The sequence below is a fragment of the Notolabrus celidotus genome, chromosome 4 (assembly GCF_009762535.1).
Source record: "Notolabrus celidotus isolate fNotCel1 chromosome 4, fNotCel1.pri, whole genome shotgun sequence".
Lineage (NCBI taxonomy): Eukaryota > Metazoa > Chordata > Actinopteri > Labriformes > Labridae > Notolabrus > Notolabrus celidotus.
This window is the reverse complement of record NC_048275.1, coordinates 39231223-39249016: the sequence shown is the minus strand read 5'-3', so window position 1 is coordinate 39249016 and position 17794 is coordinate 39231223. Positions and strand designations below refer to the sequence as shown.

General features: G+C 45.2%; 2 protein-coding genes across 2 annotated transcripts in view; both read right to left on the bottom strand.

Annotated features, from left to right (window-relative positions):
• LOC117811230 (NACHT, LRR and PYD domains-containing protein 3-like) overlaps nucleotides 1-17794 on the bottom strand; it is a 574987-nt gene that overhangs the window by 239377 nt on the left and 317816 nt on the right. The window contains 1 exon segment of the mRNA XM_034681392.1: nucleotides 3360-3432. Within this exon segment, the coding sequence (XP_034537283.1) occupies nucleotides 3360-3432 (73 nt within the window).
• LOC117811255 (synapse differentiation-inducing gene protein 1) overlaps nucleotides 3798-17794 on the bottom strand; it is a 43551-nt gene continuing 29554 nt past the window's right edge. The window contains exon 4 of the mRNA XM_034681426.1: nucleotides 3798-7361. Coding sequence (XP_034537317.1) covers nucleotides 7203-7361 — 159 coding nt within the window. The 3' untranslated portion in view covers nucleotides 3798-7202. The remainder of the gene's footprint in view (nucleotides 7362-17794) is intronic.

Genomic DNA, 17794 nt, shown 5'->3' with positions numbered 1-17794 from the left:
AGGCCCTGACATCTAATTACTAAAACACAAAGCATTTATCATTAATACTCTGCAGAGTTTATGTCAGTGTGACAATGAGCTTTGTGTGTCCAACATATAGTTATCCATATAACAGGGTACTCCACAAAGGCAGAAAAGAAACATAGAATTATCAACCAGTCTTTATTTATATGGCGCCAAATCACAACAAATGTGGTGAACAGTGAAGTGAACAGCTCAGTTTGTAACTCGTGAACGAGGACGTGAGCATAGTTCAGTGAGGAGATCGGAGCACAGGAGGCTCTACTGAAAAGTGATTTAAAAATATAATATAAAATATACAATCTCAATTTCAGGGATTAAATATCACAACAGATTACAAAACATTATCACATGAACCATCTGCTCAAAGCTCACAATTTATGGATTGATCATGCACAAAACATTCACGTTAGAATATCATATAATGTATGAAAGGATGATAAGAAACAATGAAATGTAAAAAAACAAGATAAGATATTACTTCATTGATCCCGGAGGGGACTTTGGTAAACAGAGGCTCTTTCTAAGTTACCTCGTCTCACACCTCCCCCCGTGCAGGCGACATGCCGACTTACAGATTGTCATTCTTTTTGCTTACAGTCTGGTTTTCTCCTAAAGGACATAAAGAGGCGTCCCTGCTAAATACTCTCTGTTTCATAACCAGTTAAAAACTCCATACAAGAGCTTTAAGTAAAGGGACATTACGTGTGACTGACACACATGGACCTGTTGTGTTGGGTCTTGAAGGTTATGTGCTTCTGTAAACAGTCTGAATATGAAACACTTTTTATGATCAGATTTTCATCAGTACATCCTGTGACTCTACAGAGCAGATCCTCAGGGGTTCCTATTCAGGACTACAGGACCAGCTGAGTGCTGCAGACGGGGTCGAGTCACAATTGAGCTCATCTGAAGAATGCTGTTATGTCATGAGGGACTCTCCAGTAAAAAGAGAGGGACTGTGGACAATATCCATAAAAATACAGGAAAAAGACGTCAGTGTACTTTAGTGGACTTTAGTGGACTTCAGTGGATGTCAGTGGACGTCAGTGGACTTTAGTGGACTTTAGTGGACGTCAGTGGACTTTAGTGGACTTCAGTGGACTTTAGTGGACTTCAGTGGACGTCAGTGGACGTCAGTGGACTTCAGTGGACTTCAGTGGACGTCAGTGGACGTCAGTGGACTTCAGTGGACTTCAGTGGACGTCAGTGGACGTCAGTGGACGTCAGTGGACTTCAGTGGACTTCAGTGGACTTTAGTGGACGTCAGTGGACGTCAGTGGACGTCAGTGGATGTCAGTGGACATCGGTGGACGTCGGTGGACGTCGGTGGACGTCAGTGGACGTCAGTGGACGTCAGTGGACATCAGTGGATTCCGTGGTTCATTTAGAAGTTGGACTCCAAATCTAGATATCTCAGTTGTGGAAGTAAAATGTAGTTTTGTTGGGAGTGATTTTCACCAGTTGATGGTGCTATGGTCCCAAAGATGGCGGCGGTGTTGTAGCATGGTCTCGAACAAAACGACAGAGTCTGGCTTGATAGTCTAAATCTTGTTTAATAATAGATCACACTCAGATTCTATACACTTCACGATGTACATCCCAAAACACCTGCTACGTGATGGTCTCCATGAAAACCAGGTCAATATTTGGCAACATCCTGGTCCATTGACAACACTGATTAATATACCTCAAGAGCATCCTGTGGCTCCCTTCTCAGTTCCACACACACACGCACACACACACTCAAGTTTCCCATTTGTTGTTGTTGCAAGCCAAAAAAGACCTTTATCCCAACACATGTTATGTTCCAGGTCGGAGTGACCAAGCACTACTTCTGTGAAGTTCTAACATTTGTAACTCTCATAACCTCACACAGTTACACAATGGTAGCAGTTGCACAATGCCTAACTGCCCCAGCTTATGGCCTTAAACAGATCTGATACCAAACCTCCCAATAACATTGAATCTCCCAATAGCGGCAGCAAAAAACCCAAGTGGCTGAAAGCTGTGAATAGTCCCTTCCTATTTTAGTGCATTTTATATTCAATCCCATACACCTATTAATTTTAGTTTCTTTAAAGCTACTGTTGGTAGGAATGGTGTAAGAAACTCTTCTTTTTTTCTGCTGGGTTTGGAGAAAAGGTCATAATACCCGTCGGTACTCATCTGTAAGTGAAGTCCTTTTGAGATTATTGTGAAATCTCTGTGTTTTTCAGTGTCTATGTATCAAGGAATGGTATTATGCCCCTCGTTCCCGTTATCATGGACCAATCAAGCTACTCCCCAACCCTCTGTCCTGATTGGTCAAGTGGCGGCCCCACTACGTCGCTCTGATTGGCTGGGAAGCCACTACTTCCTCATCGAACCCACACAACGATCTTGTGTGGGTGGGGTTACGGGAGCATAGAGGGGAGGGGTAGTGTTGACATTTGAAATCTCTCTCTGAACTGATGTTTATATCACAACTACCAACAGCAGCTTTAATTGTTTTTACCTTCATATCACTATTTATCCCATTTGATGACGTTGATCGCCTTGAAGCCTTGATGTTGTTTGACGCACAGCTGTGTGTGTTTTTACCAGTGACTAACTCTGCTGTCCACCTGCACCTTCACACCTACACCACATTACTGCAGACTATTCACAGATCTGATGTGGTATATCGGCCCGTTCTCTAGATTTCTCTCGTGAATTTTCAATTGTTCAAATTTTCCAGCTGTGTGTGTTTTTACCAGTGACTAACTCTGCTGTCCTCCATTCTTCCAGTGCCTCCACGAGCCTCCAGTGCTGCCGCCCAATCTCTGCCATGCTGCCACACTCTCTCCCTGGATTCACTCACCAGCCTCCTCCTCAAGCCCTCACGTCTCCAGCCTTCACCTCTCCTCGGATTCTCTCCTCACGCCTTGGACCCTGGATCCCTTCCCTCCACCCTTTAAACCCTTCAATAAATGCACTTAACTGCTTCATCTGACTCCGGTTGTGTTTTTGGGTCCACACTTAAACACCTGGTTTTCTAACCACCAAAAACACGTTGTTAAAAACATTGATTAAAGATGATTTCATTGATTTAAATGATTTCTGTTTACAGTTTTTAAAAATAGTCCCAGTGATTCTCGTCAGTGATCGTTCGATGCTGATGGATTCTTCTCTGCCTGTTGATTGAACATGAAACTGTCCTCATTCAGCTCTCCTTCTTCTCTGAGCTCTGTGGTTCACACACCTTTAAAAAGAAACTAATGTCACAACTTTGAACCCTGCTGCTATCATCACCACCGCTCATGGTTTAACTTTCTTTGGAGAGATCACTAACCTAAAGTTTCTCTCACCTGCTCCACTCCTTCATCAGATTGTTGGACAGGATACAAGATGTAACATCCGTAGCCTGACAATCTAGCATGCTAACCAAAGCTAACGTTTTAGCCACATGTTTTCCAATATGATGCTAACTGAAGCTAATGGTTTCCTCTCACCTTACAGTGTGTGGTGTCAACAAGCAGAAGCTAAATGTGTCTGAACTCTTCTCTGTGGATTGATTTGACATGACGTGTGATCAGTTTGTCTCTGGTGTTGCTCATGTTAGTGAAAGTTAATAACCATCGTCAAAGGGTTTAGACCAATTAGAAACAAGCCTCTCACACAGCCGCAAGATCAACAAGAAAGCCAGGTAATAAAGTACCATATTCACCTCCAGGAGTTCAGTCTCAGTGCTGCAACTCGGACTTTTAAATGAAGATTTGTCCTGAAGCTCACACAAAGAAATCAATGCACAGTTCTTCCCAGAAAATATATAAATGTTTATTATTTTCAGCTGTATAACCTCTGGTTCTGAATCATGCTCTGACACACAGGGTTTCAGTTCACATCATTTCATATTCATTGAAGTATGAAACTCAACAGGTAAACATCAAAGATCATCCTCACCAGAGGTCTGCAAACATTCGGTTGATGTGCAGGTGTGTGTGTGTGTGTGTGTGTGTGTGTGTGTGTGTGTGTGTGTGTGTGTGTGTGTGTGTGTGTGTGTGTGTGTGTGTGTGTGTGTGTGTGTGTGTGTGTGTGTGTGTGTGACTGGTCAATGTGGTGAAGATGTGTGTGTGTGGCTGAAAGTGATGGATGACCTCTCTGCAGCTTACTCTCCACTGAAATGATCTCCTGACGAGGGAAACCAGTCAAGGAGCCGCTGATAGCTACAGACATGAACGAGTGTTTGTGGTGGGGGTAGGCTTTTCCTAAAACCTGATCAAAGATGACGACAGGTGGACCGGACTGTGATGAACTTTTTCACTAGCCCTGTCTTCATGATGAAACCTGCAGAGAAACACAGAAACTACAGAGCAGGAAAAAACATTCACAGACAGAAAGAATCAAAACAGAACCACAAGTTCTCTTTCACCAGAGACAGAAACACTTCAACAGACCGTCAAAAAAACAAGTAAGCCCCATACATGGGATCCAGAGTCAGGGATCCAGATTCAGGTGTCGCTAGTCAGGGATCCAGAGCCAGGGATCCAGAGACAGCAATCCGAGGTCAGGGGTCCAGAGTCAGGGGTCCAGAGTCAGGGGTACAGAGTCATTAGTCCAGAGTCAGGGATCAAGTGTCAGGGATCCAGTGTCAGGTGTCCATAGTCAGGGATCCAGAATCAGGGATCCAGAGTCAGGGGCCCAGATTCAGGGATTCAGAGTCAGGGGTCCAGAGTCAGAGGTCCAGAGTCAGGGATCCAGAGTCAGGATCAAGTGTCAGGGATCCAGTGTCAGGTGTCCATAGTCAGGGATCCAGAATCAGGGATCCAGAGTCAGGGGCCCAGAGTTAGGGATCTATTGATCCACTCTCAGCATTGCATGGATCCAGAATCAGTGATTCAGCCCTATTGATCCAGTGTGAGTAATCCAGCATCCACAACCCAGTGATCCAAAAATGTGATCCAGCCGTCAAAGTCAGAATCGGTGATCCAGTCTCAATTCCGGTATCAGGGATCCAGATCTGTTATCCAGTCTCAGGATTCCAGAATATATGATCCAGTCCCAGGGATCCAGACCCAGTGATCCAGTCTTCACAATCAGTATCAGGGATCCGGAATCAGGGATCCAGTCTTCACAATCAGTATCAGGGATCAAGAGTCAGTGATCCAGTCTACACAATCAATATCAGGGATCCAGAACCAGTGGTCCAGTCTACACAATCAGTATCAGGGATCCAGAGTCAGTGATCCAGTCTACACAATCAGTATCAGGGATCCAGAGTCAGTGATTCAGTCTAATCAATATCAGGGATCCAGAGTCAGTGATTCAGTCTAATCAATATCAGGGATCCAGAGTCAGTGATCCAGTCTTCCCAATCAGTAACAGGGATCCAGAGTCAGTGATCCAGTCTTCCCAATCAGTAACAGGGATCCAGTGTCAGTGATCCAGTCTTCACAATCAGTAACAGGGATCCAGAATCAGTGATCCAGTCTACACAATCATTATCAAGGATCCAGAGTCAGTTATCATGTATCTCTGTGTAAAGGAGGTATTCTAGTGAGCCGTCATCAGTGTGTCCTCATGTATGTGTTTATGTCAGCTGGTCTGCAGTGTGTCCTCATGTATGTGTTTATGTCAGCTGGTCTGCAGTGTGTCCTCATGTATGTGTTTATGTCAGCTGGTCTGCAGTGTGTCCTCATGTTTGTGTTTATGTCAGCTGGTCAGCAGTGTGTCCTCATGTTTGTGTTTATGTCAGCTGGTCTGCAGTGTGTCCTCATGTATGTGTTTATGTCAGCTGGTCTGCAGTGTGTCCTCATGTTTGTGTTTATGTCAGCTGGTCTGCAGTGTGGCCTCATGTATGTGTTTATGTCAGCTGGTCAGCAGTGTGTCCTCATGTTTGTGTTTATGTCAGCTGGTCTGCAGTGTGTCCTCATGTATGTGTTTATGTCAGCTGGTCTGCAGTGTGTCCTCATGTTTGTGTTTATGTCAGCTGGTCAGCAGTGTGTCCTCATGTTTGTGTTTATGTCAGCTGGTCAGCAGTGCGTCCTCATGTATGTGTTTATGTCAGCTGGTCAGCAGTATGTCCTCATGTTTGTGTTTATGTCAGCTGGTCTGCAGTGCGTCCTCATATATGTGTTTATGTCAGCTGGTCAGCAGTATGTCCTCATATATGTCTTTATTTCAGCTGGTCTGCAGTGTGTCCTCATGTATGTCTGTGCAGCTCTACTACCTGGATGTAAAGGAGCACAGGTGATGATCTGGTCATATGGTAGTGGGCGTGGTTTGTCAGTGTGTTGATCTAGTTAATGGAGATTTATATGTAATGAATGTAATATGTAATCAATATATATGTAATGTAATGTATGTGTATGAATTGTATGTGCTTTGGCAACAACATGTCTTTGTTCAGGCCAATAAAGCAAATTAAATTGAACTGAATTGAATTAATGCAGATAAAGTTGTATGTAGGCTGTGTCTGGTTAAACTGACATATAACCACTCCACCAGAGACATGAGGAACCAGCACATGCATGAGGACGCTGAGGCCACACACCGGACGACTTTTAGATCTTCACTGACTTTAAAACCAACAGTTCCTGCTGATTCCAACATCCCAGTTAGAATCCTCTGAACACACACACCACACAGTTCCATAAGACGGCTAGACCACACACACACACATTTGTGGTAACAGTAATTTCTGGTTCATCAGCGGGGAAATGAGACTCCAGGAACATCCCAGTTCTATCCCCCTCTGTGTGAACCTCTGAGCCCTCCACAGTCCCTCTGTGTTCCTCTGGTTTGTATCCATGTGTCTGATTTCAGTGAGCACTGAGACGGAGAAACAGTCACACTGGAAATGTTCTCTGAAACTGAAATCCATCAAACAAACTTAAGCTGCAGGAACATCTTTGCTTTCGGCTTCGTCTTCTCAAAAACACACACAGTTCTCATAAAAGATCCGGCAATCTGATTGGTTCAAACGTTTCAGGCTCCAGAGTCACCTGACTCACAGTCGCCTTGTCGAGGTATCTCATCCAGTAATAACGCAAACGACTGGGCGTGTTCTGTTGAACCTCCCGCTACAGACAGGAAGTCTTCCTCCAGCTCGTCGCTGAGGGTCAACCTGCCGAGGAAACGCTCGCCTGAGAGAGACAGCAGGTGAGATGAACACTCCAAAACGATCCCATTGTCTGATGGGTCACTTCCCTCCAACAAGGTTACCAGTGGTGGTTCTTTGAGAGGTAGGCGATGAGCGCCACAGCCACGCCCACATAGATACCTGTCCCGATGGTGATTGCAAGGACGGCCAAGAAGAGAGCCCGCCTCGAACTGGAGCTGGCCTGGTGGAAGTCTCCTTTAGACACCGCCTTATTGGTCTGAGAGGAGAGGAGGGGGAGGATGGGGAGAGAGGGGGAGAGAGGGGGAGAGAGGGGGAGAAAGGAAGCAAAGAAAAGAGGTTAGCTGCACAGGAACAAGAAAATCACAGGAAACAGCTTGACTGCCTCTTTATTTCAAGATGTGTCGTTCGGACGGTTGGAGGACCAGCCTCTGATCCAGTGACTCTGATCCTCAGGGTCCTAAAGGGTTCAGACTCCAAAATCATGTAAGAGATGCATTGGATGCTGAGCCACAGAGAAACTTATACACCAGCAGAGACCTTTTGAAACCAGTTCTTCGAGTGACAGGTAGCCGGGTTCACATACTGGAGTAATGCCTTCATGTGTCTCAGATTGCTCCAGGTCTCTTGCAGCAGCATTTTAAACACGATGAAGTAACTGAACAGCCTGTTTCCTGTGAACAGGACACTGTTATCTTAAAGCATGTACAAACATTTCAAGGTTTTACTTTGACAGAGTTCCTCTGACTCTGGTGATGCTGTTTTAATGATGAGAAGCCATAAAGACTTTTATTTCATGTGGCTGTGGAAACTTAAACCAGAGTCCACCTGAGTCCAGGATGACACTGAAGGGGAAAGCTGCTGATCTGTCTCTCTTCCATGATCTCTGAGTGGAAAGGTATATTTGTGTTCCTTCCATCTGTATAAAGAGCTGGTCTACTTTGTGCTCTTTGCTATTATATACAAGGACCCAACATTTACCCACCCTGAGACAGAGAGACTCTCATCACAGGCAGAGACCTCAAACAGAACCAGACATCTTTTGAGACTGATAGGGCAGAGAGAGAGAGAGAGAGAGAGAGAGAGAGAGAGAGAGAGAGACCACCACCAACAGACCTGGATCCCCAAAGAGGACAGAATCTGCACCCACTGCATCCAGCATGAGGTGGAGACAGAGCTCCACTTTTTAACCACCTGTCCTCTATACCAGGAGATCAGAGACACATTCTTCCAACTGATCACAAACACACTCAAATAATTTACTTAATTTGACAACCAACACAAACTGATGTACCTGCTGGGTGAGGAACCACAAACACAAACTGATGTACCTGCTGGGTGAGGAACCACAAACACAAACTGATGTACCTGCTGGGTGAGGAACCACAAACACAAACTGATGTACCTGCTGGGTGAGGAACCACAAACACAAACTGATGAACCTGCTGGGTGAGGAACCACAAACACAAACTGATGTACCAGCTGGGTGAGGAACACAAACACAAACTGATGTACCTGCTAGGTGAGGAACCACAAACACAAACTGATGTACCTGCTGGGTGAGGAACCACAAACACAAACTGATGTACCTGCTGGGTGAGGAACCACAAACACAAACTGATGTACCTGCTGGGTGAGGAACCACAAACACAAACTGATGTACCTGCTGGGTGAGGAACCACAAACACAAACTGATGTACCTGCTGGGTGAGGAACCACAAACACAAACTGATGAACCTGCTGGGTGAGGAACCACAAACACAAACTGATGTACCAGCTGGGTGAGGAACACAAACACAAACTGATGTACCTGCTAGGTGAGGAACCACAAACACAAACTGATGTACCTGCTGGGTGAGGAACCACAAACACAAACTGATGTACCTGCTGGGTGAGGAACCACAAACACAAACTGATGTACCTGCTGGGTGAGGAACCACAAACACAAACTGATGTACCTGCTGGATGAGGAACCACAAACACAAACTGATGTACCTGCTGGATGAGGAACCACAAACACAAACTGATGTACCTGCTGGGTGAGGAACCACAAACACAAACTGATGTACCTATTGTTATTATTATTATTATTATTATTAATAATAATAATCTTATTATTAGTATTCATATATTTTCTTTCTTCTATACTTACTTACTCTTTAACATTGAATCTTATTATTCTGTAATTGTTTGTAATTTTGTGTTTTATTTCTATTTAAGCTTTAGCAATGTCAACATATGTTTTCCATGCTAATAAAACCCTTTGAATTGAATTGAAATTGAGTGCGAGAGAGGGTGGGAGAGAGCGAGAGAGAGATTGGGAGATAGCGAGAGAGAGCGAGAGAGAGAGAGAGAGAGAGAGAGAGAGAGAGAGAGAGAGAGAGAGAGAGAGAGAGAGAGAGAGAGACAGAGGGAGAGGGAGAGAGAGAGAGGGAGGGAGGGAGGGGAGGGAGGGGGGGGCAGAGGGAGGGACAGAGACAGACAGAGTTTCAGGTGAACAATATGTTCTTTCAGTTAGAGTTATTGGAGACACTTATCTGCCGTTTCACTTTTACAGTGGCTCATAACTATCACGTTTTTCTATTTGCATAACCTTCAGTGAAAAGCTCCCTAACCAGGCAGTGACAGTCTCACAGTCTGGACATTCCCCTCTGATATCTTATGTTCACAGAGAGCAGAGCACGCACACACTCAGGGACAAAGGGAGAGCAGTAACATGAAGCAAAGTTCAACTAATGAAACTATGTTCCCCCAGTGCATGCTGGGAAACTACTCTGCATACCAACTTCATGTACTCAAAGTCACATAATCATCTCACAGACAGTCATATTACTGCTGATCCAGCTTCAGACTTAACTCATGCTGCATTTATTTCAAAGTGACCCCATGGTTACAACAAACAGCTGTACAGACGTCTATTACTGAGGCCTGAACACACCAGCAGAGAGGGACAGGAGCTGCTCACCTCAGTCTGAACTCTGTTTGAAGGACACATGGGTGTGGTTCTGTGTTAGCTCCCTGTTTTTAATATTTACATTAAAGATCGTCCACAACAGTATTATGGGATGGATCTGTAAATGAACGCCAATAAAGTTACAATAATGTTTTATAAATGCATGCAATAACTAAGGGCAGCCAAGCTTCAAGGGCATGAAGGATCTTTTAAGAGTAGGCTTCACCCCCCTGCTGCCCCCTCCCCTGCGGGGGCCTGGTCCGCGGCTGCCCTCGGGGCCGGGTTTCCCGGGGTTCCCTCGCGGTCCTCTTGGGGGGGTGGGGTGGTGCGCGGCTGGGGGGGGTGTTACTACGGCAGCCATTGGGGTGTCCCTCCATGCCCCCGCGGCCTGGTCCATCAGTCGCAGGGCGTGGGTGGGGGGCGTGGGTGGGGGGAGTGGTCGGGCCGTCTGGGGGGGGCGGGTGGGATTGGCCCTGCCGCCTCCGCCCTCCCCCCGCTCAGGCGCGCCGGTTGGTGGGCTCTGGTCCTGGTCCAGCCCGTCTGCCTTGCTGTCTGCTCCTGGTGCCGGGCCCCCTCGGCCCTGGTGGCTCCTTTGGCTCCGTCTTGGGGGGCTGTGGGGGCGGTGTTGTGGGCATGTCCCTTGGGGGGGCTGCGGGATCTCTCCCCCCTCGCCCCCCTTTCCTCCTACTGGGTGACCTGGGGGTCGCCCTGGGTGCTCCGGCGGTACCTGCTTGCTTCCGGTCTGGGTCCTTGGCTTGTCCCCTGGCCTGGGTCTCCCGCGGCGGGTTGGGTCCTTCGGTCTGACTGCTCTCGCGGCCCGGGTGCCGGGCCGTACCGCTCGGCTGGTCTGACCCAAGTGGTTTCATCTGCACCAGTGGTGGTCTTGTTACACAAATAGAACACAGCACGGCGGCAACCCTCTGCGACCCAAGCTTCAGTAATGATTGTGGACACTAAGGGTTGCTTAATCATTAGTATCACCACACAGAGTTTTTTTTTTTTTTTTGGCATCATGGTGAGATGGTCCCTCTCCATCTAAGTGTGTTAGGTCTCTCTCTCCTTCTCTCTCCCTGTCCCTTTGTATATCCTTATGTAATCTTTCTTTCACTTTCTCTTATTTTTTTTATTTTTTTTGGTCCACCTAGGTGTGCACGCCCTCTTTTACAGAACATGATATTAGCTGCCAATAAAAGATAGGCCAGAGTTCTAAGAGGGATGGTGATGGTTGCATGCACACAGTCACAAGCACAGAAGAAAAAGGTTTTCTTTCTTTTCTTTTGCTGCAAGAATAAATTGCATGAATATTTGAGTGTTTGTGACAAACATGACACAAACCAGAAATATATATGCAGACAAGAGAAGAAAGAAAGAAGAAAAAAAAAAAAAAAAAAAAAAGAGTAGGCTTCAAACTTTCCTTTATGATAAAGCTTATAGTTAGAGCTGGATCAGGCTTGGATCAGGCTTGGATCAGGCTTGGACCAGGCTTGGAAGTTAGCATTCATGCTAATGTCAAAACCTGAAAGTCTCACAGTCTGCCCCCTAATCTACAAAGGGTGTTCCAAATATTCAGTGGCAATCTGGGATTGATTGATTCTACAAATGAACTCTTGACAAGGCTCATGTTAATTAGAAACCATTCCACGAGACCACTTCATGAAGCAGACTGAGAGAATACCAAGAGTGTGCAAAGCTGTCATGAAGTAAAAAGGGGGCTACTTTACAGAATCTAAAATATAAAACAGATTCTGCTTTGTTTAACACTTTTTGGTTCATTCAATAATTCCATATATGTTCTTTCACCTGAATGAGAAGGTGTTTCGAAACGTTTGACTGGTAGTGTGTGTATAAAAAGAAGCCCTGTAGTATTTGTATTAATCCACTGACATCAACACCTACAACTTTAGTTAGCAAACTTTGAAGTGGGACATCAGGAGTGGGAGTATGGAGCTTTGAAGGGACACATTAGCAGCCATGTTGTTGTTTAAATTGTGGTAATCAAGTGGCTTCCTGTGTGCGTAGGTGGCCTTGTGCATGCAGAAGAAAGAGTGCTCCTTGAGTGAGAGATTCATCTGCTGCCAAATCCAGACATCCTACATTCACAAAATACCCCCATAGAGTCCTTACGCCAAAGATTTCTGTCAAGTTTCATTATTCATTAAGTTGTAATAAATAACATTTCATTCTTCTAACTTTGTCTCATTAAAATACACACAAAGAAGACTGCCAAGGCAAAAGAGGAAACTTGATCTTATTTACCCTCCCTTAGCGTTACACATGCATGGACTGTAATCAATGCATCAATCCTCTTTCCAACCCCAACTCGGTCGAGGCAGACTGAGTCTTATCCTGTCTTGGTGTTGGGTCTCTGTTCATAATTTGACATAGAGTGGTCTAGACCTGCTCTGTTTGTAAAAGAGTCTTCAGATAACGCTTGTTGTGATTTGGCGCTATACAAATAAAGATTGATTGATTGATTGATTGATTGATTGATTGATTGATTGATTGATTGATTGATGATTGATTGATTGATTGATTGATTGATTGATTGATTGATTGATTGATTGATTGATTGATTGATTGATTGATTGATACGCATTTGATTTGGCCTCCTACAGGAAGTGAACCCCCCTCCTCTGACAGAAGACCCTCCTCTCTCCAGTTTGGTCACCTGTATGTGTTGTAAAATGTTCCCATCTCTCCCACTGTGCTGTCACTGCTGCCCTGCATCAGTGCTGTTCCTGCTCCTACAGCCCCTCCACCAGTGACTCAAGATGTACAGTACATGGCTGGGATCGAGATATCATCTCATCACTTCCTGTATTCTTTGTGTTAAATTAATAAATGGGTCATGACGGGCACCTGTATGAAGGTGTATCTGGGGCCTTGTTAACATAAAGGCTTCATCAGGTACGTTTTCTTGAAGGGAAAGAAGTAAAGAAGTTGGTTTATGATTACCGGAAATCCTCAAATATAAACTGGGGGCCACATTTGCTTTTACTGCTGAAGGTACCAGGCCTTTATATGAAGCAGGCTTTTATTAGAGGAAGGCTTTTACATCAAACTCTCTGTCTGAGAGGTATGATTGTATTATACAGGTTTACTTCTTATACTTCAGTAAAAACCAGTGCAAACGAGCCAAAAGACATCATCTGCTCACAGTGAAAGTTTTAACCCTTAAGACAATAATTCCTCCTTCAGATGACCTAGAAGTTATATATCTGCACATACTAATATTACTTTGACATGAGTATCTTTACAATAATCAGGGGTTACAGAAGTCTGGGGCTGTGTGGGGCTCAACTTCCACACTTACAGGCTGTGTCAGTACTCACAACACAGTGTTTATTTATATATATTGAGCTAGCAGTGTTGTTATGCTCTCTGCAGGAAGTCAGCTGGTTTTAAACTGTGAAATGTGTCACATATGTCATGGATGGACTCCACAATAAATGCTAAGGGCTTCCCTCTCCATCCAGCAGATCGTATCTGTGGATAGAGTTTAAGGCCATCCGGATGAGAGCGCACTGAGCACAGGTGGCTGACAGTTCATCTCAGCCACAATAAGAATCAACCCTGCAGCTCGGCCTGAGATGGCCTGTGATGTAGTTCACGTCAGACATGGTTATAACTTCACAGAATGTGTGGCTGGCGCATGACTCAGAACTTAACAGTGAGTTGTTTTCTGTGATAGAAATGTGAAGGTTTCCCCGATATGTCTTTATTCCCTCGTAAAGGCCATGATCCGGATCATAATAAGGGGCGAGGCCGCAAATTAAAGGATTTGCTATAATTAAGGACGGATGATCGAATGCAAAGTACAATTTAACAAGGTTCAGCATTTCAGGCGTGGTGATAATGAGGCAGCAGCGTCTGCTAAAGAGGGAGGAGGCAAGGTTCTCTAACAAACTTTTCTGTTTTTGAAAATTATAAACGTCACAGTCTGACACACTTTGGACTTTAATCTGTCCTCTTTTTCCTTCACAACAGGCGTTTTTCGACCGCTGGAACTTTACCCCTGAAATTTAGTTCAGGGGTAGATAATCTCCCCCCTAAAAAGACCCTGCCAGGGGGGTTAGTACTTTTCAAAGGTCCTGGGTCTTTTGGGGGGCAGGGCCTGCAGTGCTGAACGTGTCTGATTGGTAGATTACCTCAGTGTTTTTATTCCTCCCTCCGTCCACAATAACATCACACACATCTGTGATTCTCTTGATTTCTCTTTCTTTCATTAGTTTTGATTTGTTCTATCTTTTTTGTATGTGTGTGTACTTTTCAAAAGAAGAAGCTGTGATTCTCTTGATTTAGCAGCTTGTAACAGTAGTCTTCTCTCAGCCCACCGTGAATGCGTCTCTCCTCCCGGTGTTCCGGTTTTAAAAGTGACCCTGTAAACTGGAGACCTTCAGCTGAACGTGTCAGTGTTTGTGGAGTTTACACAGCTGTTGAAACACAGAGGGAGTTCCTGGGAATGTAAACTAGTTTAGTTTTTATTAAGATTTCAAAATATCCTCATCAGATATTTAATGATCGTCTAAAGACGTTTATGAGGGATGCATCCGACTGAAAGTCTCCAGTTAACAGGGTCGCTGTTTAAACCAAAACACCGGTCGATCTCTGCGATCACGGCTTTTTGAGTTCAAAAGGATTTTAAAGGCGTGTTGAAACGTCTTTGCTACTCGCGCTTATCTCCTCTCACGTGTTGATTCAGTGAATCCATCTGTGATGAAATATAGCACCATCTAAAACAGACCAGCTGAGTCTCTTCATGCTAACAGGCTAACTGTTGTGTTGCTCAAAATGATACCTGCCTGTCCGTCTGCTTCTATGGTGTCATCTGTGATGAATGGCATTCCTCTTTGTTTTACTGCCCTCTACTGGTCTGGTGGTGTAGTGCATTTACTTTTTTTTCTCCATACGTCACTGGCCTGATTTACACAATCTAACCGGGACTTCAGCCGGCAGTCGAAACGCAGAAAACAATGGGGGCACAGGAACCTTTTAGTTCAGGGGAAAGTAGTTCTTGGGGCTAAAAGACCCTGGAACTCTTAGTCCAAATGCACCTTATAAACCCTGATACGCTGTCGTAGGCCTGAGCCTTGACGCTAAACTCTGCTCTGCTGTTCTTATAAATATTATAATATATAAACAGTTGGACTCAAAGGATCCATGTGACCCTCCCTCATCAAGAAATCCTGAAAAGGCTGTCTCTCAGTGATGGTGGAAGATCCAGGAGGTTCAGAGACTGATGGAAACAGCAGATAGTGAAGTAGGAGGAGCATCAGCCACTCTGCTCTGTTATCAGTCTTTATTAATCTGATGCAATCAAGAGGCAAACATCCTAATCATGTTGATGATGATGATGATGAGAAATCCAACCCTGCCAAAGCTGAGATCAATTCCATCAGGACTCGTGTTAGTGTTTGTCCTGATAGTCATCTGCTGTGCTGTGATTGGCTGCTGTGTTTAGAGTCACTGAAATGTGAAGAGAAGCTGCTCCAATGGTTTTATGAATATGACCTGATGTTGCTCTCTCTGTAGAGAGTAAAACAGACGTGATTACGTCGGTCTCAGGTGAGTCTGACTCTCTGAACAAACTGACTCAAACATGAGTCGACCGGCAGGAAGCAGCTCCCTGTAATCACTGCTTTACTTCCAGTTAGATTTAATTAGGCTTCCACAACAATCAGAGGTCCAATCGCTGACGTCAGTTAACCAGAGCAGAGGGGCGGAGCCTCCTGTGATTGGCTGAGCTGAAGACAATGAGGCGCTCCTACAGTATCTGCTGCATAATGGAAAACGTCCTTGTAGGTCTGAGCAGAATCTGTGGAGCCAGAGAGTTATGTAAAGAGCTCAGTGTGTGTGTGTGTGTGTGTGTGTGTGTGTGTGTGTGTGTGTGTGTGTGTGTGTGTGTGTGTGTGTGTGTGTGTGCGTGCGTGCGTGCGTGTTTGTGTGTGTGTGTGTGTGTGTGTGCGTGCGTGTGTGCGTGCGTGCGTGCGTGCGTGTGTTTGTGTGTTGTGTTAAAGCACCCATTCAGATTATCCACCCCAGCTTAACAACAAACAGATTGTTAGAGTCTGCTCCCTCAGACACAGAGAACGACCCTGAGACTACAGAGTCCTGAGACTACAGAGTCCTGAGACTACAGAGTCCTGAGACTACAGAATCCTGAGACTACAGAGTCCTGAGACTACAGAGTCCTGGGACTACAGAGTCCTGGGACTACAGAGTCCTGAGACTACAGAGTCCTGAGACTATAGAGTCCTGAGACTACAGAGTCCTGAGACTACAGAGTCCTGGGACTACAGAGTCCTGGGACTACAGAGTCCTGAGACTACAGAGTCCTGAGACTACAGAGTCCTGAGACTACAGAGTCCTGGGACTACAGAGTCCTGAGACTACAGAGTCCTGAGACTACAGAGTCCTGAGACTACAGAGTCCTGAGACTATAGAGTCCTGGGACTACAGAGTCCTGAGACTACAGAGTCCTGAGACTACAGAGTCTTGAGACTACAGAGTCCTGAGACTACAGAGTCCTGACTGAGATCTTGACTGTGGACTCTGACTGGAGCATTGACTGCATTAGATAGAGAGGAGGACTCAGATTGATATACTGATAGAGACTGTTTTCATGTTTATGTTTGTTTGTTTGTTTGTTTGTTTGTTTGTTTGTTTGTTTGTTTGTTTGTTTGTTTGTTTGTATACTTCAGTTCAGAGTGAGGGCTGGCTGTGTGTTAGCTTCATGCGCGTTCACATGTTGCTTTGTTTAGCTACAGTCACTGCCAGGATGAAGAGAGGCTGTGAACTGCTGTGAATGGTATTTTTGAGTTGATGAAACACTCTGCAGCAGAACGGATGAGTGCGTCCCCTCATTAACACACAGCGCTGTAACTACAGGAGAGTTTAGACAGACACACAGACAGAACATCACAGAATCTAATCGTAGTGGAAACTTCACATTGTTCATTTATTAAAAACAAAACTCAAAGTCAAAGTGAGATTCAGGAAGGACCCTGACTCAACAGACTGCAGGTAGTGCTTCTCATGCAGGTGTTTGTTCAACAGATAACACACAGAGACAACGCTGACACAAACAGCTGCTGATCCAGTGATCAGCTGAACACAAATCACTTCTTGCCATGTGGCACTCTAGAGGAGAGGATGCCCCTTAAGTCCCTCCCTCTACCTCTTGAGGGAGGGACTAAAGGCTGGTTTATTCTTCTGCGTCGCCCCTACACAGCAGGGCTGACGCGGACATGAGCACCACATACTGGTGCCCCTGACATAAGCTGTTCTCAATTGAGCGCCGGCTCCGAATCGGCCCTGAAACTGTCTTGGTCGGAAGAAGGGGTATCTGGTAGCCGGTCGCCTGCTTCTGGCCCTGCTACGATCTCTGTTTCCTTTTCCACAGAGATTCAGAGCGTGTTCTGTTAATCTACAGCTGATACATGTTGCTGTTTATCATACAGACATGATTACATGAAGAATAGAGAGGAGGAGAGGAAATACACGGGCGATGTGCGGACAATGAGCAGGGATGCAGGAAATACGATGCTGCCGAGCCAGTGTTAATTTTGGCGGCTATTTTAGATTTAGTCTTAGTCTTAGTCTTTAGACGAAAATGCCTGTTAGTCTGAGACACATTTTAGTCTTTTCAGCCCTTTAGAGTTTTAGTCTAGTTTTAGTGAAACTCAATACATCTTCTCTCTTTAAATAATTCATGTAGTCGATCAGATATCGGTATCAGG